Raw genomic sequence first — 27,910 nt, 5'->3', positions numbered from 1 at the left:
ATCAGCCCCCTTATCATCCTTATACTTGAAGAATGCTTGAGTTCACTTCTGTTTGTTTTTATATAACGCTCATCCCAACCATCTCATCGTAACAACGTTGAAAGTTAATTAAAAATGAAGACAATAGCTAATACTAAATGATACAAACAGGTAGGGGAGGAGCCAGGGACAGGTCCAGTTCCTTACATTCAGGGAGCTGGTCTGTAGCCTTACATTTCCTGGGTTGTGGGTTTGAATCCCATCTCCAGTTGTGTGTGGAGTGTATATGTCCTCCCTGTGTTTGATCAGAGGTCACTCTGATTATGTCCCACGGCCCAGGAATACATAGTTTATTTAGTGTTTCACATAATGTGTGAATATGTGCCCTGTGATGGACTGACATAGGGTGTCCCCTGCCTTGTGATGAACTGGCGTCCTGTCCAGGGTGTCCCCTGCCTTGTGCCCTGTGATGGACTGGCATCCCGTCCAGGGTGTCCCCTGCCTTGTGCCCTGTGATGGACTGGCATCCCGTCCAGGGTGTCCCCAACCTTGTGCCCTGTGATGGACTGGCATCCCGTCCAGGGTGTCCCCAGCCTCGTGCCCTGTGATGGACTGGTGTTCTGTCCAGGGCGTCCCCTGCCTTGTGCCCTGTGATGGACTAGCGTCCTGTCCAGAGTGTCCCCTGCCTTGTGCCCTGCGATGGACTGGCATCCCGTCCAGGGTGTCCCCTGCCTCGTGCCCTGTGATGGACTAGCGTCCCGTCCAGGGTGTCCCCAGCCTCGTGCCCTGTGATGGACTGGCATCCTGTCCAAAAACAATAATTGATAATTTTGTAGCACTGTTCAGAACCTAAAATTATTTTGGTTACTGGCTACAAGTAACCACCATCGATCATGTACTAATTACTGTCACGTCGAGATTTCCGAAAGGCCCATTACATTCACAGGGATGTACCGTAAAGCCATTAGTCAAATGTGTTTACGGCGCCAGAGCAAGTGAGTAATGTTAGCTTTGCCGCTGCAAGGCCTGATCTATGGCCCTGGTGTTTGGGCATCTGTAATTCAGCCATGAGGAGGCTGTGTGAAAACACGGCGGGCAGTGATGTAGCGGCCAGGCAGCCTGTATGTCTTAGCCCACGAAGATCTAGTAGGCATGCCTTCGCCAGCAGTTTGTCAGGGCGAGCCGGGGCATGGCAGCCAGCCTAGCACGCGTCAGCTAGGCAGTAGCATCGTTCTCAACTTATTGCCGTCAACTGAGTCGTGAGCAAGTTTAAATGGTTTGGTTTTCACAGGGTTGTTGCTGACATTCCTGAGTGCTTTTTCACTAAGCGTTAAGCTTCGTATGTCTCCCATTCACAGAGCGGGATTACGTCACATACCAAATTGGCCCCTTGTGGTGCGGGCTGAAAACGGGCTCTCCTTATTCACCCTCTCGCTGGCTATGGCATTGAGCTGTGCCACCTGCAAATACACAGGAGCCTGAAGAAAACGGCGAGTTCTGGAACCCACTAAGGCATAAGCATTGAAACAAAAGATTAAAATTTCAAGTGTTTATACTTGGTGCCAGCACTGTTTGGTAACCATAGAAACAAATTCACTTCTCGATTCACCAAACAACCCATAATTGCAAGGGTGCTGGTGGGCCGGTCTGGTTAGGGGACATGCGTTTTAGTCAGTGCTCAACTGTATGAGTCATACTATCAGAGGAAAAAATGGCGTGAAATTTCATTTTATCACAAAATTCCTCTGAAAGACGTGTGTGTGAAACAATGGATAATTTTTGGGGGAGTGACAGGACTGACAACAGAAAACAAACTTCTGTGGAAACCAAGGACTGAACGGGAGACCAATGGCTTGACAGTGACAGTCCTGTCACACAGGGGGAGGGACTCTGTAATGACATCAGGAGGGTTTCACACAGGTCATGTGACCTTTATCATAAGACAGCAAGTTCCAGTTCAACAAAGCAGAAATGCTTCTCTAAACTGGAAGCCATTTGCAGATTCCTGTGTCCGGAACACCCTGGGCCTGCTTCCCTTATTCTCCATGACATCTCTCCCTGCTTTGATCCGTCCATTTCCACTGTGACACATTTGTGCTACGGTATCCCTTGCTCCTAGAACCATAGACCTCAAAAGGCCTTTCTGAGATGCACCTGGAACCCCATACTGAATAAGCAGAATGGAACATAGATGGACAATCCATGCATCCATCTTGATTCTGTTTCTCCTGGTGAGGGCCACGGTCTCTGCACACCTAGCAAATCTAGGATCTGCAGAGCTATGTTGTGTGGAGCTTGAGCTTCTGGTAATGCCTTCCTTGGTAAACAGAGGTATGGGAATGAAACTACTATCAGACAAAGATACCCACAAAAGCCACTAATCAAAATCGGAGTATCCAGTATGGGCTCAGGCTGCCAGGAAAGACCTCTGGAGCTGGACCTAGGGTGGCACTGTTGGGTGAAGGCTTGGTGGTCAGGCCATCCAGATAACCAGCCAGGCTCAATCAGAATGGTCTTACGGGACCACCTTCTGATTAGGACAAACTGGGCTTTAGGTGCCAAAAACCAGTAAGCATAATAAGGAAGGACCCAGACTGAAGAGTATATTCCGTACACTCCTGAATTTCAGACCACGGCCATGCAGAGCATTTCTGCTCAAGTAAAGGTCAGTACAAGTGAATCCAGTAACTTCTTTACACATTAGCTGTTCATTTTAGTGCAATGGAACTAATCAGTTTCATATTTTGCACTTAATCGTGATCAATGACCTCTTGGCACAGGCTAAGCGATTCCCTGCTGTGTGAAAACTATTAGGTGGTGGACAGGTGATTCGATATGACTGAGGGTTTTTCTCAGATTTTTTGGTGGCAAGCAGTCCACACCATTCCACAGGAGGCAGTGTTCACAGCAGTCCCCAGGTCCCTCTTGTTACCTTCTACGGAGGACGGCTGTTAGGGGTGACTACAATCGCGGCATGTAAGGTTCCTCCATGAGTGAGCGAGGCATGTAACCTCTTTGCCGTGGCATTAAATAAATGTGGGGGGATCTCCAGGAGAGATGGGAAGCTCTATACACCCCCCCCCCTCCAGAAGCAGCATAAGCCCAGAGAAAGTGCTCAGTAACCTTCAGGACAAAATAGTATCATATCATTGGCTCACTCATGTGCTTTCGGGCTCTGATTGAACATCAGCTCTGCTACAGAGGCCACATCGTCCCCCACAGACCCCCCCCTGCTCTAGGCTCCTTGACTGGGGTCTCTTCTGAGCTGCTCCACACCAATGCATGTTGGTCCACCGTAAACCAGTGCAAACAGTCTCTAAGGTTTTTTTTTTTTTGCCATGTCATTGGATTTTGTTTGTGCATCTGAAGATATTTTTCCCCAATGCTTCCGTCTTTAAGCGTCAATAAAAAAAAAACAGACAAGAAAAATGCATTTTTAAGCGAAAATGAACAGTGTGAGTATTAAACCATGAAGTAAGCGACTGATGAATTTAAGAGCCAAACCGGCTTTGGGTTGTATGTCACACGTTGTGGGGAGCATTCAGGTAGGGGTGGTCATTTCACGCCAGACTGCCTGCCCTGGGCTATGTTGACCTCTACCCAAAGTTCCCCACAGTCCCTGTGATTTAAAAACCTGTTGGATTGTATCCTGTCCGCCACATGGAGTCCTCAAGATGTTCCTCCAGCCCTGCAGTGCATACGCATGAGGGCACACACACAAACAAACCCCAGGCTGCTTGGATCTCACCAGCACCACCTTGCCAGCTCAGGCGGGCCTGTAATCCTGATGGTAGAGCCCAATAAAAATGAAATTATCGGTCTCCACGGTGAGGCCTCCTTGCCCCGCCGCATGCCGAGGCAGATGACAGACCGTGTCCAGTACCCCACCGCCCTGTCTGCAGTTACATGCCAGGATTATGTTAGGCTTCCTTTGCTTTGCATATCGCCCAGAGGTGGGCACTTTTTACGGATCAGCTAAGATTGGGTTTCTGAACCCGGCCCCGGGGAGGCTGGGGGATGTGTAGTCAGGGGGGTTAGGGTCACTTTCAGGAGCTGCACTGATCACCGGATCCCATACAGGTAGCTGTCATAATCAGGCATTTGCGTTCCCTCCATCCATATCTACCCACTTGTTATTACCGGAAAGTTGCTTAATTACCTTTCTTCATGAGCCATAAGACGTCACCCTGCAGCCCGAGGTGGGTGGCCCATAAACACACACCCACAAGCACTCGGCGGACTGTTTCATCAAGAAGGTTGGGGGTGGTGTGCAAGGAGAAGATAACAGCCGCTGCTCCAGATAATTTACTGAATGATTCACCAATGGAAAAAGTAAAGTTTAGTTATAAATTAATTAACTGAGAAGCCACTGTGGAATTTGGTGGGGGGGGCAGCCTTCAGATGGCCTTTTGTGGCAAAAGTTACAGAAACAACTTTGAATGAGCAGAGGAGGTTCTGGGAGCCACATTTAAAGACATGCATCCATCATTAAGAAGCTCCATCCATCCAAATTAGCTTCTGCAGCAAAGGAACACTGTGGAATCCCAGAGCATGACATGGCGGAAACTCAGACATAGCATGATACAGAAAAAAACTGTTCACCTCACTTCTTGTCTAGATTGTAGGAGGAAAATCACAACATTGCATGGAAAATACACAAGATGCAGACACAGAAAGGCAGGACAGGAATCAAACCCACAACCAGAGGGGGGGGGGGGGGGGGAGGCCATTGCGCTGCCCACTGAGCCACAGCACCACCAAAATAACAAAGCAGCCATTTATACTAATTCTTTACAATACATATGGCAGAAATGCATTGTGGGTGCAATTATTGTGGGCTGTCCTCGGCCTGCTTTAACCCATTGGAAACAAAAGAAGTGACCGATTAAGCTGGTGATTAACAGTCAATGTATGATACTCCTTATCTCAGCTATTACTGCCTATGAACCTCTTCCTGGTAGCTGAATGGGGCGTTCAACAAACCCGCACAACAAGAGCGAACAGGACTCACAGCAGACAGATGTGCTTCCACTGGGCAGTGAGCGGCACTCGGAGAACAGCAGACCAGCATGCCATCATTCTCCTAAGGCAGCGGGTGTCGCCGCACAAGCTCGTGATTTACGGCACAGCATCCCTGCTGAGAGGCCCGGCTGGGAGAGAAGTCCACCAGCTGGTCGCTAAAGTGGGTCTAGCACTCTGTTGCCCAGAATTCCAAACATGAGCTGGTGTTGCACCGGGCCTGCTCAGTCACTACCGACATGGCTAAAATGTCCACGATGTGAAGGCCAAAGTGAAGAAGGGAGAGTGTGGTGGAAGAAAGAGTTTGGCGCACTGTGACGGGAGGCCTGGAGGACAGGCTGAGATCAGATCCCGGCAGCGTCGCCCCACCCGTAATCACACAATGTGACTGGGCATGCGCCCGGTGCGCTATAACCCCACTGCACTCGATACAAATCACGGTGCGACAGCTGAAATGGAGCATTTAAAAGTGGGGGAGGGGGGTGCTGCTGCAGGGACTGCAAGGGGAGGGTTCGAAAATTGATAGTGACACAAGCGGGAATAGATAGCAGGAGGACAGGAAGCGACTTGTGAGGTGATTATTCCTATCGTGGGTCTGTGATTTAAGACCCTCCGGCCATTTCATGTAATGCTAAGAAGTCATCAGAAGCAAGACTACAGTGGGAGCCAATTTATACTTTGATCCAAAATGATTTTCTTAGCGTGGGCTCCCGGAATGGAGACCATTCTGCAAAGTCGTTAATGGGGCCTCTCTGGAATGAGGGACTTTAAAAAAACAGACATAAAGTGTGTCTGAATTATAATTTACTGGGCCAGTGTGTGTTTGTAGGTCTGTGTGCACGTGTGAGTCATGAATATATTACATTCTATGGACCAAATGTTCCCACAATGTGATAAAAACTTGTTATTTTGACCTTGTTGGTACATTTTTTGGTCCCCACAAGGGAAGCAGGAGTTTTCCCCATAGAAATGAATGGAGAGTCCCCACAAAGTTTTAATTACAAACCTGCGTGTGTCTGTATGTGTGTCTCGGTGTGCTACCCTTCCAGGATGAAGCTGACGTACCCCCCCTCCCCCCAAAAAGAGCCAGCAAAAAGCGGCACACTTGTTACCAAGCAGATGTTTGGCGGCACTGCCTGTAAATCCTCCCATGTGTCTAATACACAGAGCGCCATAATTAACTGAAATGCTCCCCTATAAATTCACTTCACAGAAATTAAATCCTATCATATGACTGGTCATTGGTCAGAGGCTGTTTTAGCTCATGGATGCAGAATCATAGAATCATCTCACGATCACCAATGGTGGGGGGGGGGGGGGGGGGGGGGGGGCAACACTGCTCTGAAGTTTGTCTAGAGAACATCTGTCTGCCCATCCATTCTCCATAACTGCTGATCCAGGACAGGGTTAGGAAGCACAGGCTGGGGGGACATCATGGACGTGATGTCAGTGAGTTCACACTCACACATACCAGGCAAGGAGTACGGTCAGTTCGGAGTCACCAATTCACCACATGTACTGCGTAATGGGCAGCACTGCAGGCTAGCATTTATCCATTCTATCCCCATCTCACGGCTTTGTTTACCCTCCCCACCAAAGCAAGTATTACAGTCCAGTAATTCCCATCAGACAATACCTGCCTCACCATGTAACTGTCATCTATTTAGTAAACAAACCCATGAAATTCATTCTCTACGATCGAGGACCTGGGGACAGGCTCTGTTTCACAAGCTTTGCAAATTGATGCTAGTTTATCTCATATTTATTGAAGCCCTTTGGGTTAAGTGTGTAATTTACACGTATAGCAGAAGTGAACATGCAGGAGCACAAACAGCTTCCACATTCCGCATTGTGACACCGGAGCGCGATGCCTTGATGTCAGCTGCCCTTTGGCCTTTCATTTCCCACGGGATCATCTGGATCGCGCCGTCGTCAGGCCCGGCTCCTTTACAGGCTGCTTGACAGCTGCCGCTTTTATTTTGAGATCAATAAAAAGCAATTACCGGAGAAGTGCCGGCCACTCCGCCCTCACAGTGCTGGCTCGGCCACGCAGGCGAGACCTCTCATGTCCCACTTCCCATCTTACCGGCGCTCAACCGGCAACAGCAGAAAATAGATAGATATAATAGATGGTGCATGAGAAAAAAGATATTAATTATAGCTACTGAGTTGAGCAGTGGAAGGGCTAAAGCAGGGGTCTCCAACTCCGGTCCTGGAGGGCTACCGTCCAGTAGGTTTTCTATCCTACCTGGCTTCTGATGAGCCACACCTGTTCTCAGGTAAATACCAGGACCGGAGTTGGAGACCCCTGGGCTAAAGAATTTTAGGGGCGCAAGGTCACCAGCAGCACAGGCCAGGTCCTAGCCGGGATTCCAGCACGAAAATGGCCTCATTAGCATCACTAACCAAAAGGAACCTCCATCCTTTTTGAGAGCAACAGTGTCAGGTGGCCATGAACAGCCGTGAGGGGGAGGGGCTATCACTCATGACTCCGAACACCCTAAGACACCTAACAGGGGAGGTGCAATTGCCCATCATCACGATAACAAACAGCATCTCCGGCTCTGGAGTCCGGAGATTTTTGCTATTCTGCTTTTCTCAGTCACTGCTGTGAGCTTTCAAACCGAAGACTTCACATCAGGAAAGATATAGATGACCATCCAGAACAAAGAAAACATACGTTCCATCTCTTCCGCCCTGGAGCACAGCAAGCCCAGAATGCACTTGCTCTGCCAGTTTCCTGCACTTGCTTCTTTCTAGCCGGCAGTCATAGTACTTTGTGAAAGATCTGCCCATCTGCAGACGGTCTCCATGTGACTGAGGTGAGCATGAACACCCAGCCCAGGGCTGCATTAATAGTGATTGTCACTTCCAGGGAGCAAAATGAGAAGGAGGGAGCTTTTTATGATAGCAACAGGTTCTGTAAATGACCTCCTGCATACAGCACCCCCCCCCCCCCCCCCCCGTCCGCTGGATTCGAATTAGAACCAATTTAAATGCCCCCCTGTGCACTAGGACCCTGTGCCTATGAATCACTCGGAAAGGTGCACAATGAAGTAATCCTACCACCTCCCCCCAAAGCCTGTCCTGAAAAATATCATAAACCCACCATCATGTACTGAATAGAAAGCCTTCAAATCTCCAATAACAAGCCCATTCTTCAGGCAGCAGGGCTCCTGGCCTTCTTACATCCTGAAGCACTCGGAAAAAAACAGCACAGCCCGCTATCCGACTCACGGAGCACATCCAGATGGGCTGAAGGGAAAAAAAATAATAAGTGGCAATTCAATTTTCCATTTTGCTTCTCTGGCTACCATAGGCTCTCCTCTGCCTCCCATGTAATGCAATGGAGCCATTCGAGAAATTACAGATCAAAATAAATTAGCCAGATAAGAGAAAAACCCATCAGGGTTTTATAGCCTCCCTCCAACCCCCATAGCCCCCACCCTTTGCCAGTTCTGAGAGGGCCCCCACAACCCCACCCAGAGGGAAAAAGCAGGGAAGGAACAAAATGGCATCATGGGAAGGTAGGATGGAGCCGGTCAGGTAGTGACAGGAGAAATGAGGTTTTGGGCGCAGTGGTCGTCAGGATTGCTGCACACTGTCAATCAGGAGCATAAACCACTTCCAACTGGCTTCAGACCAGGCAGTGAGTGACAGTGTGACACAGTAATCCTGGCCACCGTAGGCTTCAACCCGTCATTTCTCTGACTCCTACTCCTCTGGAAGCTGACCTTGCATTCACAAAAGGACCGTGGGGTGGGGGGTGCTTGTCAGCTGGACAGACCCATTCGACCGCCCCCTACTCCATCCACAGAGGACTAGAGGGTCGTGTCCTTCTGTGATGTTGCTGAGACTTAAAGTATTTTCACCAGGGCAAAATTTTCATCTGGTATCTTTTAAAAAGCAATGAAGACTCCCAAGGAAATCCATTTAAAGGGAACGTTGTTTGGTGTTTATTTCTTAAAATAATCTCCGTTAAAGGGAAGGTCAGTCGCTAGCCCACTAAAAGGAGAAATCAATGCCCAGATGAAGGCATTTCATCAGGTCAATAACCTCTGTTCGTTATTCACGTTTTATTATTTTATTAATATTTGCATGGTATAAACATGTCACCTCATTTTGATGCCTTTTCCAGTCCTTCAAACCATTTCACTGCACAAATTTCCCTTATTATAACCAATAGACCTAATGCAAAATAATAATTATTTAATTCAGGTGTTTCAGTCAATACAAGCTTATAACCTCGTATGGTTTGTCCCATTTCTAGCCAATTAGTCTAGAAAGAGGGAAACTAACATATCAGGCCTATGCGAGGTTTGAAAGCTACAACCCTTAATTGTCAAATCATGTAAGAAAAAAACCTTTTAAAATCCCCGATGGTTGTTTGCTTTTACAAGGCTGACATCTAGTGGTTTCTTGTGTAACCTACATGCCTGGTATGTAAAGGCAGCTTAAATAAGTGAGTAAATCACTTAGTCATCTTTTTGTTAAATTAATTTACTGAATTTCATTTCCTCCGTTTTATCAATGCTTAGCGTTTAATTTCGTAGGGCAATACCAGCGTTGTGGCTTGGTGGAAGAAATGTCACTGCAGTTAATTCAACCTTTTACGATATATAGGGGTAAACATTCGCTACCTAGAATTGTAAGGTGGATGGATATTAATGCAAACATGCCAACGTTAATTCAGCGCAGGTCGAAGGCGATGTAGCGCTAGTAAACTCGATTAAAAGCTTGGGCTTTTTTCTTACCTTCAGTTCTGTATACGGTTATCATCTCGCTAAAACAGTTTTACTCTGTCGTAGAAAAAAACAACCTTAGCTGGCTTAGCAATTTTATTTATTGTTCCTTTTATCTAACATAGATTTAGATCTAATATATGTTTAAAAATCAGTAGAAACCTCCGCTGCTTTTGCATGAGCGCTGTATGTGTTCTCAGAGACAATCATAATCAATTTCGTCCTTGCTGTTTAAATCACTCCTAGACGAGTTTATGAGAAATGTATAAACTCATTTTTGCTTTATACCCGGCTAGCATTGGTTCGTTGGGCCGACGTCGGCTGTTGGTCGTTATGTCGATGGTCAAAAGCGGATCTGGCCAACATAATGGTCTACATAATGAAAATAAGATTTTTGGATATTATTTTTGTTAGATACACTAACTGCCTCTTAATAGGCTAATTTCCTTTCTTTCTGAATCTATGAAATACATTTGATGTCGTCCAAATTTTTCGTCGGCGTAACGTCTGGCAGACGTCTCATAGACCTTTACTCTATGTCCAAGATCGAATTTATACAGATTTCTTTTCAGATCAAGGTGAACTGTACAACCTATACCTCCACAGAAAAAGTTTAAAGGATTCCATAACAATCCCTTTTCTTCGTTGGCTTCATGTCCTGACAGCGTCGGGTATTGACCAACTCATCGTCAGTCCCGGACGTTGTCCAGACGTGCAGCCAACGTCCAGAATGTACAGTATACCACAACCATGACAGCTTCCCAGCTAACATTTAACGTTGGCCCAACGTTGGTAGAACGGTTGAGTTGACGTAACCCAGACATTGAAAGTAGGTTGGCACATGGTCCCCATAATGTCTGTGGGACGTTGGTTTTACGTTGGCCACAGGGAATTACACACATTTGTTTATCACTACTTGGTTTACTGCACGTTTGGACAACGTGCATTTGACGTTCGCCGCAGATGTTGAGTTGACGTAAACCCGATGTGCAGATGCACGTCCGGCCAACGTCTGCTAATGACGTTGGGCCGACGTTATGTCTGACGTTCTACCAACGTTGGGCCAACGTTAAATGTTAGCTGGGTAAATACCCCAGTACTTATTACAATAAACTCACATCGCATATAGTAAGCCTATTTTTTTATTATTATTTCTTATCATGCATCTTTTTGTTGTATCTGTTCTTCCAACCAGAATTATTTGTTTTACTTAGTTTATCATTGTTTTCTGAGTTCGTAGTTTTTTTTTTCAAGATTGCGTTTGTACTGTGTTTAAGAGGCAGGCTATTTGCATAACCAATCGACCATGGGCGCTTGTCCACTGCAACAGGTACGGTACTTTGGTATGGTACTTTTAGTACTTTTGCTTTTCCATTAACTTCCGGTCGTGGAGTACCAAAGGTTTCAAGCAAGTGGAAAAACCTCACCCTTATGTTGGCTTGGTCGGCGGTTTGCTAAAGCTGCACTTCATCAGTAGATGGCGCTCTAAGCGTTTCTCTTAATTACCTCAGTCATTAATAGTTTATGATAGGGTCAATCTCTCTGAGACAGACCCCGTCTCTTTTAACCTTGGTACTTGAAGAAGAACGCAGAAGAATTGTATTCGCTGACGTGAAGTTTTTTCGTTGCAATGAACAATACTGGATTTCGCCATATGGTGGCAGCATCCCAATTCCTACCAAAGCCAGCGAATTCGTTCCACGTTTCCTCAAGTTGCATTGTTTCTCCTTCCACACGATGGAGCCTGATTCCACACGGAGGAGCCTATCTAGCTGGGTGTAACTACCAACGAGATGTTCAGTGTTGGTCATATTAATATCAAAAGCTGTTTCGACATGTTACTATTGATAATTGTATTCTTTGCATATATGTGTTGCCATTTAAGACAATAAAATATATGTTGATTACATTTTAACATATTAAATGATGCTGAATTAAATGGATTTAATAGTTTAGAGGTTGCATTCTAAATAATTACTTTTAGGATCATCTGCGTTGTGTAGGATGTCGTTTCACATTCATTACCGTTGTCTATCTATCCATCCGTCTTCCAGCTCTTCATCCTGGCAAGGGTTAGGAGGAGGCTGGGAGCCTATTCCAGAAGCACTGGGTATACTCAGGTATACAATTTTTGTACTGAACGTTATATTGTTAGTATTCTTCAGATAAGCCATAAGTATTTACCTTAGAGCTAAAACACCAAAGGAACCAGGACAAATTAACTTCGTTCGTTTATTTGCTTAAATACCACATTACATCAACTTACAAACAAGTCAGGCTTTTCTTTGTTAGATTTCTTTTGTAGGCATCATTCGTACAAGTGCTTCTTCAGAACATACTCATCATATCTAGGGCCCAGCCTGATATGTCAGACCCTGCTGGTGCCAACACTGCCCTGGGGCACATGCAGTAGCCAACCATGAGAGAGTCATAACAGCCGGCTGGCTTGATTGGTCTGATTCCTCTCTAAGCAGCTTCAGTTCCCAATTTCCCTCCAGGAACCTCATCTTTCTGCTCTCGTCTCTCAGGGCTCTCGAGTCTCTCATGTGATCCCCTTGTTCCTGTGCTGACCAGATCCCCCTGCTGTGACCTATTACCTCCCCTATGCCACTTTCCTTTCCTTAATTCTGTAACTGATCCCGTTTCTATTTGATCTTTAGCACTAAGTTCATGTTTAGATTGCGACCTAATTTCCTCCCTCCATGCAAACTTCTATGTCTACTATCTCTCAATAGAACTGTCTGCTCTTACACCTAAATCCTAAATTTGTGCTGTGTTCATGCTTGTCAATGGGCTGTTACAGCAGTCACATCAGCAGCAAAATGGCACCCATGTTGGCATCCTCTAGCTTTGAAATTCCATAAATCCGCACCTTACAAATTTAAGGCCTTATTTCATATTCAGACAATATAAATATAACACCAATACTGAACATATTAATAAACTCAGTTGTACATGGTCAGAATATTAGAATTTGTGTGCATCACTAAAAATGAGAATTATTAGTCATAGCATTTATGAACATACAATATAAATACAAGACCATGGCAATTTGGATAAGTGCAAGAGGTTTACAAAACATTGGCTCTTGCCATTATTGGTTATCACGTTGAAATTTTTCACATGCGTTTTTTTCTGAGAAAAAGTATTTCCACCAAAAAAATCATTTCCTTCAGGTGAATCACTTCTGATGGAGCCACTATATTGCTCATGTCTGCCGTTCTCAGTGCATAATCCAGAAAAAACATAAGCATCTCCTAATTATTCTTGTCTCTCTGACATCATCTTCAGTAACAGCACATTATGACATCATCAAATGATCCTCCAAAACGCAGCCTAATTTTTCTGTGCCCACTGATGGGAGACTGCTATGTGGCACTGGGGTGAAATAAGAACTCTATTAATCAAAGGACCCTCTTGGAGAAAACCCTTGAGTCCTTGAATAGATACTCTATAGTAGTGATGGGCAAATGAAGCTTCATGAACCATATCTTGTATTTTTTTACTTCACTAGATGGTGCTCTTGGCTTGCTTTGAGGCATGCTTTGAGCCTTTTTTTGAAGAGAAAGCACCATCTAGTGGAGTCAGAAAATATAGCAAGTGGTTCATGAAGCTTCATTTGCCCATCACTACTCTATAGGTACATCAGACAGACTAATGCCAGAAGTAGAATAAACGGTCATGCGGTTCGGTCCCTGACAGCCCCTCAGTCTCACCCACACACAAATACAGGTGCATGACGTGGCTTCAAAGACATCATACTGAGTAAAGTGCTGAGTGGCACTTTAACCGAAAATATCCACCTTCCTGGACTATGCACAAAGGCATTGCCGAAGTGGAATGGCCAAGGGCACAACCCTTCAGACACAAAAGGAACCTTGTTCCAAAGGCAAACAGACACAATGGCAATCTAGGGCAGTTAAAGTCCATCTGGTACTAAAAAAAAGTGAACAAACTGTGCGCAGAATAATATCAGGCCAAGCTGGGGGCAGCTACAATCTCGTCATAAAAAAAAAATCATGTGGTTAGTTTTGTTATTCCTAATACACCTGGGAGACAATTTATATTGTATGTAATTTGGTTATAAGAGAATAATGTTTTAATGCTAAAGAATGTTTTGAAGACTGAAACACCACCAAGGGAACTGATTTTTATTTCAAAAGGATGTAACCTAGTGATACATTTAACGGTCTCCATAGTGATTCTGCAGCTCACACTCAGTTACTGGCAATTACTTCCCACCTCCCTGGCTGCAGTAATCGGGCTTCTAGGCTGTGGCATGTAAGTCTGTTATGGTAGCTCAGTTGAAACCTGACCTATTCTGCATTTTGAAGGTCAAAGGTCATGCTTACTACCAAATATCCATGAATGTGACGTATTTACAATCCAAATCAAGCGTCTCTAAATCTAGTCTTGGTAAGCAACAGTGTATATACACAACTGTAGAATGCTACCATCCTTAGTACTGACAAAGTAGACTAAATTAGTTAAATCAGGAACATAATTCAGACAAGCACTAGAACATAAACCAGTGCATACACTGTCCCATTGGGACCAGGACTGGTAATCCGTTCTTAAAATTATGGCATCTTTCAGACAGAAATTGTAGGTGTGAAAGCCTGCCGAATCTCTGTAAGCTGCAGAACCGCCTGTTCCTGATTAAGGTCCAGGGGGTCTAGCAGTCCTTGACGGTCTTTCTCAACAACAGTGAACAGAGAGATTAGGCAGTTCCGGGACAAGTCGCTTTCACATAACTTGACCTCCTTAGTCTCAGTTGTGTCCATCTCCAGAGAAAGCAGAGAGGACCATGCTTTCAGCTGGGCAAACATACACTGAGCTTTCTGCTAAGCCTATGACACGAGCCTCCCATAGCTCAGATTCTATTCAAAACCATTACTTCAGCTTTGTCCCCACCTACTGGCCAAATTCATTTTTTTTAATGGAAACCATTTTTAACAGTGAACTTGTTTAACTTGTTTAACAGAAAATACTGTACTTGACTTTGCTTATTTCAGGGATTGCCTACACACCAAAAGACAGCTGAGGGTCTGGGCAGTTATTGAGGGAACCCCATCTCTCGTAAAAGGCATTCATCACAATTCACAAGACTTGGTGAGAATTCAAAAGATATTCCTCCTTTCAGAGGTCTGGCTACTACAGAGTTTTGTCAGACCAGGTGAAAATTAAAATGAGGTCTTGGGCACAGCGTGGTTTTGTTGTTATCGATATAGAATAAAAACGTTCAATGTTTTTCCTCAGCTCTTGTTTTGTGTGTGTGTGTGTGTGTGTGTGTGTGTGTGTATGTGTGTGTGTGTCTGTGTGAGTGCCTGCTCCCCCGAACATGCCTACGCCTCTTTTTCCCTGAGGAGGGCGCGGACGCGTTTCCGCATGTAGAAGGCGGTGAGCGCGCTGCAGCATGCCGTGAAGACAAACAGGGCCACCGAGTCGTGCGCCAGGTCACCATGGAGGCGCTCGTACAACAGCCGCCGTGCGCCGTAGTCCAGCCGCACGGCCTCCAGCTGCGCCAGTGTGCACAGCACCAAAAGAACGTGGAAGATCTGGTGACCCTGGCCCACGAAGTCACAGCGGCCCGGGAACCAGCGCTCCGGGTGAGGCCAGGCGAAGAAGTAGGCGCCGGCCACGAAGAAGAGAACCTGGTAGCCGTGGTAGACCACAGCAGGGTCGGTGCAGCCCTGCTGCCAGCAACTATAGATGCGGTGGAGCACGGGGCTTATGTCCAGGCAGTACGCCAGACCTGACGGCACCACCTGGAAGAGCTTGTGGGAGGTGCGCGATAGCCGGCCACTGGCGTACTTGCCATAGCAGCAGCCAGTGCAGGAGAGCCAGGCCAGGAAGGCGGAGGCCGGCAGAAAGATGCCACGCACCCACATGTGCCACTCCTCCTCGATGGCGTAGTAGAAATGCGCCAGGGCACTGCCGAACTGGTAGATGGCCACGCCCACGTAGTCCAGGAAGTAGAAGGTGTAGTGAGACATCTCCGACTTGGCCGAGAGCAGGTGCGCCAAGGCGCTACAGGCCAGGTAGGTGAAGGCGGCCAAGAGCACGATAAAGAAGGGCTGGGCGTGGGGGTCGCGCAGGAAGTCCACCGTCTCTGCCACCTGCCGGAACTTGACCAGGATGACCAAGGCTGCCACCAGGTGAGTCCACACGTTCACGGCCTCATTATGCCGCTGGAAGAGCGTCAGGCAATAGTAGCGCCAGCTCTGGTCTGGCGGGCGGTAGCCGGCTAGGATGTGGGGCTCACGGAACACCCAGGGCACATCGGCAGCCTCCATAGTGCACGGCAGCTTGGGAAAAGCTGACTCCAGCAGTCGGGGCACCTGCCGGAGCTGCCGCAGCTGCTGGGCGTTGATGAATAGCCGGCCAATCTGCTCCATCACCACCGTGGCCATACTGAGGGAGGCTGGCAACTATGGGATCTACAGGAAAATGAAAGAAAGAAACTGCTGTGGTGGTAACAAAAAAAGAATTATAAGTATTTACATCATCCATAACTTATCCGGTGTGTGTGTGTGTGGGGGGGGTGGGGTGGCAGTGAGACTGTAATAGCTAACATGAGGAACGACAAGGGAGAATATCCTGTATGGACCATGCAGTAATATAGCAATAATTGCAACAAGATTAAAACTGCATGTGGATTACTACACGAATTGATTAAAAAGAAGTGTGATCACACTAGCGGACCGTTCGGCGAATGCTTGAGCGGGCCGACTGGTTGTGTGACTTGTATGAATTGTGTCGACCCGACGCCGCGCAACGACAGCGAGCGGAACTGCAGCCGGTGAAAATGTCTGGAAGCTGGTAGTTGCGTAACGCATGACTCCCCCGATCCGAGGCTGCACCGCTCCTGCTCTATCTCCAACATGCTGCCGCTGAAAAGCCAGTGAATGAACGGTCCGCCGCAGCGCCGGCAGGGCGGGTGTGCCAGCACAAATCGTGAATAATTCAGTGGCGGCATGCAAATGAGTGCCGTTTTTAGCCCGGAACGCTGATTTCTGTACTAAAATCAACCTGGATAGCCCAGTTTAACAGCTGTTTTGTACGTGACCGTGGTTCCACTATTCAATTCCTAAAAGAATAATATAACAACCAGAAATCACATAATAATGTAATAGATGTGAACACATTGTTCCTCCATTTGCGTACAGTATTGCACAATGTGGTTTATAGTGTACGTTTACAACATGCATTATTTTTACGTTTCCTCCGTTTAAAAGACCTACGACAGATACATGTAATGCACCCATATTTCAGTGATAATTAACCACATAGAGGGGAATCAAAATGAGAAATGTCCCCCTTTTCGCCACCCTAAACCGTAGTCCTGGAATGAACTGCAGATACGGAGACATGGGGGAATTCGTTCGCCTACCTGAGGCTGGCTGATCGTTGCGGGAGTCAATCCTTGTCTCACAAAGGCGCCCTGCTACGCCGATCGATATTGTCAATAGGCGGCATTTTGGGAACCGAGAAAGAGAATTATCCCTTTTACCAGTAAACTGTCGTCGATTTTGTTAAGGACGGCTTATTAAGAGATGGGTAGTGGTCTGTCTGGAAATTGCTGAAGGTTTAATGGACATTCTGCTTAGCCAATCACGTGCGGAGTTGGGGGCGCGGTCTCTGCAGTATCGTCGGTTCCACCCAATAGCGTGCCTGCGTTTCATACTCCACGATCACCGCTGGCACGCTATTGCCTCCACCGACCCTGTGTCAGTTTGTACGTTCAGTCAAAAACCGTCATAATCGGGATTTGGTTTGGCTACGCCGATCTGGAATCAGTTTCTAAAGGGCTGGGCATTAACCGGAACATGTACATCTCGGGAGGGATGTGGGAACGAGCAGGGTTTTAAACAAGGTTTTCAGCATAGCTTGTAACATCCCGTTCGCGATTGCGGCATACGAAAGCTATTCCGCTGCTTTATTTGTGCCTTTGTAAATATTTGTATGCCACTACGATCGCGGCGAAAGCCTGTACTTAGGTGAATACGGTGACAAGTTGTACACTTTCAAACAACTGGATAATATGTTTCTGATTTTCCACTACGTGGAGGGAAAGTATTATAAAGCACCTTGTGACAGTTTGATTGTTAAAACACACTGTACTAAATACTGCTAATACATAATGCTGAATGTATCCAGAGCTGGCATACTGATTCCTTAACTAGACAAACTGGTCTTTTTGAATTCCTTCAGTCATCCAACCTGTGCAGAGTAAACTATTTTAATTAATTCTTTCGGTGTTGCTCATGCCATGGCCTCGCCCTCCTGCTTTATGATTAACTTATATTTACTTATTTAGCAGACGCCTTTATCGAAAGGGCCTTGCTCAAGGGCCCAATGTTGAAATTACTCTTCCAACAGTATGATTTCAGCCAGCACTGATCACAGATACAGCAAACCATCTCCAGGTCCCTCACACACATATCTCAGCATAGGGCTGCTACATTATTCTCTCCTAATCCTTCCCTTCTTCGCCAGAGCGGCACACGTGCTTAGAGCTGATTGCTTTGGCTCAGATCAGAATCCTTTTATTTGCCATGTACAAAATGTACAAGGAATTAGTTCTGGTGCAGGTGGTGGCATAAGTGTACAATTTAAACACGCGATCAGAAAAAAAAATGCATAAAACAATAAACAGAATAATGATAAGAAGGAATAAATATACAAACATGCCGACATGTAATTAAGGATGAGATAACAAGATGTTTGGGATATGTGGAAATAAAATTCCAAATACAACCCTAGGGGGTGCTGTGTGGTCCAGAGGCTATGCAGTGACAAGTGTGAGCCTCAGCTTCAGCAGAATAGGATGTCATAGGATGCCACATTTGCTTGCAATAAGGCAGTTTGTGAAACTTCTTCCCTGTTAGATAGTGGATTATTGCAAGATGGAAGCATTTAGGAACAAGAGAAACAGCCAGGAAGTGGCAGACCATGTAAAGAAAGGGAATGGGGTCACCAAGTGCTGAGGTACATAGTGCGTAAAACTCACCAATGTTCTGTCAACTCAATAACAGCAGAGTTGAAAACTTCCTCTGGCATTAACCCACGCACAAACGATGTGCACCGAGACCTTAATGGAATGGGCTTTCATGGCCGAGCAGCTGTATGCGAATCTCACATCACCAAGAGCAACACCAAGCATCAGATGGAGTGGTGTAAAGCACGCCGCCACTGGGCTCTGGAGCAGTGGAAACGTGTTCTGTGGAGTGACGAATCACGCTTCTCTGTCTGCCAGTCTGATGGATGAGTCTGGGTTTGGCAGATGCCTGGAGAACGTTACCTGCCTGACTGCATTGTGCCAGCTCTGAAGTTTTATGGAGGAGGGATCATGGTATTGGGTTGTTTTTCAGAAGCTGGGCTTCGCCCTTTAGTTCCAATGAAGGGCTCTCTTAATGCTTCAGCGTAACAAGACAAGACAAGAATTTTGGACAAATCTGTGCTTCCAACTTTGCAGCAACAGTTTGGGGAAAACCCTCTTCTGTTCCAATATGGCCGTGCCCCAGTGCACAAAGCAAAGTCCATAAAGACATGGATGGATGAGTTTAGTGTGGGAGAACCTGACTGGCCCACACAGAGCCTTGACCTCAACCCCATTGAACACCTTTGGGATGAACTGAAACAGAGACTGTGAGCCAGGCCTTCTCATCCGCAATCAATGCCTGACCTCACAAAAGCTCTTCTGCATGATTAGACAGACATTCCTAAAATTACCTCCAAAATCTTGTGGAAAGCTTTCCCAGGAGAATGACAGCTGTTATGGCTTCAAAAGGGGCACCAACTCCATATTGATGCCTATGGATTTAGAATGGTATATCATAACATTTCCCGTAGGTATAATGGCCAAGTGTCCCAATACTTTTGTCCATATATTCTATATATATGCGTGTCTCAAAGGAGAGCATGATGAGCTATGATAAGCATTCCAGTACAACTCTACTGATGTAAAGCATCAATTCATTACAAATAAGCTTACAGTCAATAGGAGTATAAAGAACAGTGGGTAACTAAGTGTGGAAGGTCCCATAGGGGCAAGTGTGCTTCTTATAGGACCTTGATTGGGAGGGTAGTGGCCTGGGGGTAAGAAGCTGTTCAGGTGGTTGCTGGTCCCTGTGTTCAGGGCTCTTACTCTCAGCTTCTGCCGAGATGGGAGACACTGGAAGAGGGGGTGACCAGGGTACGAGGGGTCAGACATTTCTTAGCCCTGATCCTCATCTTTGATGAGTACAAGGCTTCAGACAGAGAGAGCTGGCAGCCAATGATCTTCTCTGCAATCACACTATTTGCTGTAGTCTCCACTTAGAATGTCAGGATGCAGAGTCAAACCAGACCGGAATGGAGGATGTAACAATGGATTCTGCTGCAGCTGAAACGAAACCGTCGATGTCTGACAGCTTGCGTCTCATCAGCTCACACAAGGCCCTGTTGGGTCTTCATGTTATAGCAGGTGGTGTTGGTGTCCCATTTGGCGGTGCCTAGAAATCTAAAGGGCTTGGTTCTGCTGACTGTAGTGGATCATGACTAGTGAGGGTGGTGATGGGTCCCAGAAGTCCACAGTTCTTTGTTACTCTTGCTACTCCCCCCCCCCCCCCCAAAGATTTAGACTAATATGGCCCTTCAGTGGTGAAATAAGCCATAGCCCTATTGAGACCTGGGATTTATGATGTCTTTGGGAGCAGAAATTATCTGTTGTTGCTGAGGAGCAAAAAGAAACGGATTAGTAAAGAGGGGGCTTTGTTTTCAATGTGTTAACACACATAATCGACGTTTCTTTAGAAATCATGGATACCAACATGAGCTCCCCAAACCATAAAACCAGGAATTATGGAAGACCTGTTAAATGAGGCACTGCAAAGCATCTCTGCAGCATTTCTTCAGCTGCCATTCATTAAGTCACTAGCTTCCTTGCAGCCCCCCCCACAGTCCTATGCTATGGTCAGACCTGCCTGCCTGTCTCCTACGCTGGTGCTGTCCATAATGTCCCTTTGTGAAACGGCTGCATGACCAGCATCGATGAAAGGCCACCATTGTGTGCAGAGACCCACCGAAGGCGCAGAGAAGTATTCGGTGGTCTCCCTGGCTCATTCGGGTCAGAATTTCCACATCGGGCACTGAGGCGATATGTCTCCCCGTAGACAGCCCTAGGCAGGAGGAGTGCCATGGAAGTATCCAACCTCATCCAGTGCTCCGCCAGTGTGCCACCATAAACTGCAAAGGTACTCACTCTCAAAGGCTGCTTTTGTCTTGGAGGTGACAGGTGGGGTTCCCACAGAGAGCTGCCATTTCCTTAAGGCGGATTTACGTTTGTATTTATGCAACTCATTCATGATCAGGATTTAATAAAAAATGCTGTAATGGGGCTGTGGAAACACAGTTGTGACAGATCCTGGTCTAGTCCAGCAGAGCGATATCACATAGTTCATTGGTCCTGTTGTACTAACAAATTTATAATCTGATCACAGTCCAATTGGATCTAGTGAGACAAAGGAGACCTTATGTCAGCCAGCAGCAAAGAATTCCAATGTCCAGCAGCAGCACAAGCATGTCTGTGTAGCAGAGTCGCAGTCAGTTCCTAGGTCTGTGGGTTTGGCTCATTCCAGGTTCAACCAAACTGGGAGTTCCACCTAGATTTAGGCAGGGAATTATTGCCCTACGTAAGGGTTTAGAGAGACTTGGAAAGCATATGAATCCTTGCAGAAGTTGACATATTTTGTTATTAGGGAAGGGCCTTAATTTAACTGACAATCCACTTGTGCCCCACCCAAAAGGCAGCTTTCCGTGGAAAACTGAACACATCTCTAACTTACCACTAGATGTCAGCAGACTCAAGGTAAATAAGCAAAATTGCTGCCACATAGAAAAGTTTAAAATGTTCAGTGTCAGGCAAAACACTCTGGACGCTAACTAAACTGAACCATTTTGATGTCCAAGGGCTACAAGGCATCATAATACTTCAAATTTCAAGACCTGAGAGCTTGCAAAACTATCAATATTGCCAGAAGTTACAATTCAACACACAATTCATACCACTTTACTTTTTTTTAATTTTATTTTTAAGCACAATTTCCTTAAAGCCAGCTAGGTTTCCAACACCACAAAATGTCGTAAGTGCATTCCAAGACAAATACCTTTACACCCAGAGTAGTAACCCCAAAACCTGGTGTTAAGATGCGTCGGCATAGATCAACTCCATGTCCTAAAGCCCCACTAACTAACCTGCCAATACCTAGACTGAGGGTAATGCAGCAAAGTCACTATGTGCTAAAGCGCTGAAATTCAGCACCAACCCACAGAAAGAACTACTACAATAACCAGGTCTGGGGCCTCTACTCTAGAACATTGAATGGTACAGTTAGGATACGCGTGACAGAATGTAGTTTATTTAAATGAACCCTTAAACCACTGCAGTGCCAGTAAGACAGTATTCAAAACCGTACAATTTTATGAACAAGACCAATAGTAAAATGTTACAAGATGGCAATTAACAAGCAAGCCATAAAATAAAATAAAAAAAACAAACATGACTCAAACTGCAACTTTATTAGGATTAGAACAGTGGATTTGAAATACGGATTAACTCGCACTATGCAACAGAAAATGTTAAGACATGCATCTTCATTAGGTAAAAAGACTAGTTTAGTTGTTCAACTGTTTAAACTGCAAGATAGAAAACAAAATATCCACATCAGGCATTACTGCAAGCACATGAAGGGGGGGGGGGGGGGGGGGGGAGAACCCTATACTGTCTTCAGTGTAAGAAGGTGGCAAGTGAACAAAACAAGTATATATATACTGGCCATGAAACAAAAAAATAAATCTTTGGATAAGTAATAATAAAAAAAAGAAAAATAACCTACACCATACCCCGAACTACAACACTCAATTCTCCCCCTCTTCTTTGGTCTCTTTATTCTTTCGAACCTCTTCAAGTTTCTTATCCTGAAACAGGACAAAAAGCAATTTTTATGAACCGGTCAGATTTAGAGTGGGCTAACCGTAACACTGCATGTTGTGAAAAAGGCTCACCTTCTCTTTGAACTTCTCATTCAAGGCCGCCATCCTTGCGCTGCGATTCTCTTTGTTGACCTCCATCTTCTGGTTCAGCTTCTCTTCTGCCATCTTACTGAAGTTGTTGTTCTCCTCCATTGCCTTCTGGAGAACCACCTTCTCGTGTTCGCGTTTTTCGGCCAGGTGCTTCAAGACTCCTGCTTCATGCAACTAAACACACCGTTTTAATCCATAAGAGTGCAGTGCACACGCTTAGAAAAAAAAAAAACAACACGCATACCTTGCGTCTCTCTTCTGCAGCATCCATTTTCTTCTGAATCTCCTCCAAAGATACATCTTTCTTCTTTGGGGGAGAGAGGGGGAACTCCCCTTTAGGATCTGGGGCAGATGGACTCAGGATGACCTCAAAGGCTTGACCAGATGCACGCTTGTCCAGCTCTTTGACCTGCATATCTGAAATTTGAAAAAGTGTTCTTCCTGAAATCCAGTCAAGGGAAACTGAAGCATTTCAAGTAATTATTTGATACCAACTTGAATCCCACACACAACATGGACCACATCAAGGCAGACTAATTATAAAATTTTCACTAGTCTGTGACTAACCCCCATCCCTAGAATTGAACTTACCACCAGAGGACGCCATTTGAACCAAACAAGATAGAGGAGGCACCTAGAAAGAAATTTAAATTGGTATGAATGCATGCAATTGTATTTATGCAACCAGATAAATCCCTAAAGCTCAAAAGTAGAGAACGATCCCTTCTACACATCAATAACGGCAGCCATCAAAATGATTTGAAACGGCCGGTATGAATTAGGGGGAAAAAATTGACAGTATAGTGGCGCCACCTTTCGTCGAAGCCGTGTAAAAAACAAAGCGATTACGCGCACATCTTCACCGAAACCGCGCACTGTTTATTACGTTTGACAAGTCTCTTCCAAAAATAACCGTTCGGCTAAAAAATTACAGCGTCACAAAAACAAGTAATGGTCTAACAAGGCAATCCGTAAGCATTCCGGGCAGACAAACCATCCATCAGACGTACCGAGGGCTAATAATCCGGTGTTGGCTATAAACCAACCAATATACAGCGATGGGTCTTAAACACGGCAGGATACGGGTGTTATGAAACGCCCAGGTGATAGGGCCATTCTAATATGCAATTAATTCAGCCTCAGGGATTTCAAAGTGCTACCGCGGAGTAAAGCAATCTGAAGCCACTAAACAGCAAAATAAGGCAAAGGAATCTTCATCTCCCAAACAGGTTAAGTGGAAATCAAGATATACCGCCCAAATTAAGACTATTGTTAAAATGAGGTCACAACGCGACTCAGCGCCAACACATTTACTGCTCATTTGGCGGACTTCTGTCCAAAGCGATTTACAGTATAAATATTAAAAACTACCGTGGCTCAACCCCAAGACCTTTTAGCCTGTCATCAAAACAAAGGGGCTGTTATACAGTTCAAGTTAGGAGGGGGAAAAGAAGCAGCTGCGAACAAAGCATGGACCCCCCGTGTCTAGCAACCCCCCCCGCTGCCGCCGCAAAAGAGCCTCAAGTTCAACCAAGCAACCTCCCCACAAAATTTGCGCACTTGCACTCCTTTTAATCTAAGGCGACAAAATTACTAAATCCGATCATATGTTTGGGGGGAAACGGTTCTCATCTCAGGCAAATGTTGAAGGTTTAATCCAAACGCATTCGAATGCAAGACTCACCCTACAAAACATAAGCAAAACCAGACAATAGACCATGCCCGCAATCACTGGCCGTCATTCCAGACGCTACCGACAATATAAGTTAATGACGTTTGATATATTATACACACACAATTCAAAGCATCAGATGAACTGATATCTCGCAAAGACTATGATTCTATTTTAGCACACATTTATTGGGTTAAATTTAACACCGAATACCATTCCAAACATTGATCACACCCAAAGTGCCACCAGCGCCAGTTAAGTGACAGTAACGCTCGCATGCGCCAGCAATGAACTCGATATATTCCGCTCATAAAGACCCACCAGAAAACCAATTTGGTACTAATTAGTAATTTGCAAGTAACCTGTTCAACTAAACAGGGCGCATTCGATTGCATGCTTACATGGCAAGCAACTAGTCACCAAATAACGGGTTCGACCCAATATACAAGGTTCCTGTGTTTTCTTCCTCGATAACCGCCCTTAAGAGAGTCGATCAAAGCTTTTTTCTAATAAAAGTAAGCCAACGTGTATGATGCTGACATACACAGTGCATATACAGTGAAACTGCTTTTAAAATACTTAAATGCCCTCGTTTAATCACAGTACAAAGTAGATAAACAATTCGACGTGCTGGTTACCTAATCACCTTCTGGGTTTAAGGTAGGTTACAAACTTAACCTACTAGTACCAATCTTGCACGATTTGTATTATTATGATCCACTGCGCATGCATTATTTATTCTGATCACCAAAAATCCGAGCATCCTCTTCCACGAAACGCACATCACGCATCACACCCACCTTCCCTACTGCGTGCTCTTGTTCTTCACACCGAACGCTTCCCGCGCCGAAACGTACTACTGCTCCAGGCTCTGCTGTTCGCGCAAAAAACAGAACCAAAGAAACAGCGTCACGTCTATGTCTGTAAGCCGATTGGGTAATTGCTAATAAAAATATGGCGGTTCTTGGCACCCGCACGGCACGCCGGGAGTTGCAGTTTTCAAACCCCGCGCTCAAAACAAACCGCGGGAAAAGTGAAGGTAGTGGGGTCTTTTGTTAAGCTAATCAGTCATGTTCTTCCCTTGTTGACTTGATTTCGCTTACATTAAAAAAACATTATTGACGTTTGTGCACATTGAGCAACTCATGTGTATCACAGAAATTATTTTCTCTTTAGCCTTTCTTCAACTTTCTGCTTCTTTACTTTTTACTAAGCTTAAGTAAGATGCATATTGCTTGTATTGTACATACAATTCGTTAAATACATTATACAAATTGTTGCTTCTGAAAGGAACACTTGCCATTGCTCAAATATTATTCTATGCTTAAAATAACAATACTTTAATCATCACCTGCAGCGACAACACTAAAACCTGATCTACCACGCTAGGAAACCATACCTGCCAAATTAAGGTTGTGAAAAATGGGGAGATTTTGCCGAGTGCGGGCAATATTTGGGGGAGGGGGCAATATAGGTTTCCGTAGCTACTATGTGGAAAAACGGGAGCAACCCTTGGAAATGTGGAGTGTAGGCTGGTATAGAAACCGCAGCACCTTCATGCACTGGAAGCGAATGTGGGGGTTTAAAATGATTTCATGGCGTTTTAGTAGTGCAGTCAATTGTGCGTGATTCGACGTGAAAATGCATTTCAACTGCATGTCAGAATTAGTTAGCGTGTAATGCGCCTTTGGCGGTTAAACTCTTGTTCAGACCTGTTCGCGTTTTTCTACAAAGCAACAAGTAGTAACTAAACGACGATATGCGACACAAAATAATACCAAACAGCGCAGATTTGGGCGGTTAAAATATTTATTAGCTTAAGCAACAAAGGTGATAGATTGCATTCATTTTCGTGCTTAAATAACAGCATCTTACTAGTTAAAACAACAGCATTTTATAAGACAATCATACATAACGTCAGTGCCTCCAAAGAATTCTGTATTATTGCATACTGTCAGAAAAAAGTACCAATCTGTACCTTTGTCACTGGGTCTGTATCCTCAATGGTCTGCCAATTGTACCCTAGCTGTAGATAAATGTACCGTTTAGTCTAATTGTACATGTACAGTTTGAGGAACATACCCAAGGTACAAACAACCCACAATGGTACAAAAAAGTTCCTCCTAAATTTCCATTTCTGTCTCTTAAAAGGTACAGTTACCCTTGAGGGTACATCCCCAGTGACAAGGAAAGGTACAAATTGGTACTTTACACTTCTGAGTGTGTATCTGTGTTCTTGAAGAATGTAAAATGATTGACTCAGGAATAAATTAATTTACTCTGAAACTACATATGACCTTAAAATATTATTTGAAAGCTTAGTCCCAAATAATACTTTAATTGACCACATGTTGTCCTTTTTTCTTGGAAGAAAATAATTAATGGAGAACTCATATGGCTGGCATAGACTGAATGAATGTCTGGGTATTTCTCAGACATAAGTGTATGTATTTTTGGCTTTAAGGTCAAAAAAGAGTTATATAACAGCACTACAGTTCAGTCATGGATGACTGTCCTGTAGCTGTTTGTGGGTAAACTGTAGTTCTTTAAGAATGGGATGGTGTAGCTGGTATATTAGTTTTATCATAATTAGGACATGAAGTTGTCCTTACTCCCTGAAGTCATTTAGACAGCATTTTCCAGGAATTTCCTTAAGGTCGTCAGCCTTCCCAAAGGTATGTTTGTCGCTGTGACGACTGAGTCTGTCCATCTTATTGCTGGTTGTCGTCTTTTGCAAGCATTACAGCTTTTTCCAGTGCACTGTTTCGTCTCATAATATACCCAAAATAGGATAGTTTTGTTCTGGTTTGCAGTTCACGCTATAACCATACCATATTCTGAACAATTCTGATCTTTGTTTTATGCCATTACCTCTGAAGATGGCCTCTTGGCAGTTTTGGCTTCCTCCTGCAGTCCAAAAACATGCACCTAAGTTAATTGGCGGCTCTGAGTTGTTGACTGTGTGCGCGCCCTGTAATGGGCTACGACCTGTCTAAGTCTTGTGTTCTGTACTGCGTAAGTTGGGCTCCAGGCTCTCCACCACCCTGTATTCGATAGGTGCTTGGAAGAAGAGCGAGTAAATGGTAGATTATAAGTGGAATAGTTGCGTTTATGCCTTGTCGCTATGAATACAATCTTGTGAAATCACTATTCTTTATGATTCGCACTGGGAAAATCTTGCCATTTTAAAGGATCTTATGCACACCTTCCACTGCTGACAAGGATGCATTATCCAATTTAATCAGATGTACTGCCCCATAAACATATTCTGTCTTTTTACATTGGTTTTTAATGGTTCTGTGAGAGTATTTCTGCATGTATGACATCTGATTAGTCCTTTTACATTTTAAACTGTTTTCTTGTGATCTCTACAGTTTCTTTGAAGAAAACAAAACCTACAGAGCAAAGACAAAGGTCTCTTTTAGGAAATCCT

The 27,910-nt window shown here is 45.1% G+C and overlaps 2 protein-coding genes across 3 annotated transcripts; both read right to left on the bottom strand.

Moving 5' to 3' along the window:
* Positions 1–11,958: 11,958 nt before the first annotated feature.
* On the bottom strand, positions 11,959–17,501 carry paqr7b (progestin and adipoQ receptor family member VII, b). Its single transcript, XM_049025260.1, has 2 exons — positions 17,134–17,501; positions 11,959–16,180 (listed from the first exon to the last, which is right to left on the bottom strand). Exon 2 carries the CDS (start codon positions 16,151–16,153, stop codon positions 15,086–15,088), a length of 1,068 nt encoding a protein of 355 aa, XP_048881217.1. The 5' UTR covers positions 16,154–16,180; positions 17,134–17,501; the 3' UTR covers positions 11,959–15,085.
* A 4,290-nt stretch (positions 17,502–21,791) lies between these two features.
* stmn1b (stathmin 1b) lies at positions 21,792–25,370 on the bottom strand. 2 transcript variants are annotated; one of them, XM_049025263.1, is made up of 5 exons: positions 25,278–25,370; positions 23,397–23,439; positions 23,050–23,222; positions 22,788–22,979; positions 21,792–22,700 (listed from the first exon to the last, which is right to left on the bottom strand). In XM_049025263.1, exons 2-5 carry the CDS (start codon positions 23,410–23,412, stop codon positions 22,641–22,643), a joined length of 441 nt encoding a protein of 146 aa, XP_048881220.1. In that variant the 5' UTR covers positions 23,413–23,439; positions 25,278–25,370; the 3' UTR covers positions 21,792–22,640. The 2 variants fall into 2 exon arrangements, with proteins under 2 accessions (XP_048881220.1, XP_048881221.1); XM_049025264.1 differs by lacking the exon at positions 25,278–25,370 and adding an exon at positions 25,116–25,250.
* Positions 25,371–27,910: the final 2,540 nt, after the last annotated feature.

Source organism: Brienomyrus brachyistius, chromosome 9 (assembly GCF_023856365.1).
Source record: "Brienomyrus brachyistius isolate T26 chromosome 9, BBRACH_0.4, whole genome shotgun sequence".
Lineage (NCBI taxonomy): Eukaryota > Metazoa > Chordata > Actinopteri > Osteoglossiformes > Mormyridae > Brienomyrus > Brienomyrus brachyistius.
This window is presented reverse-complemented; position numbering and strand designations above follow the sequence as displayed.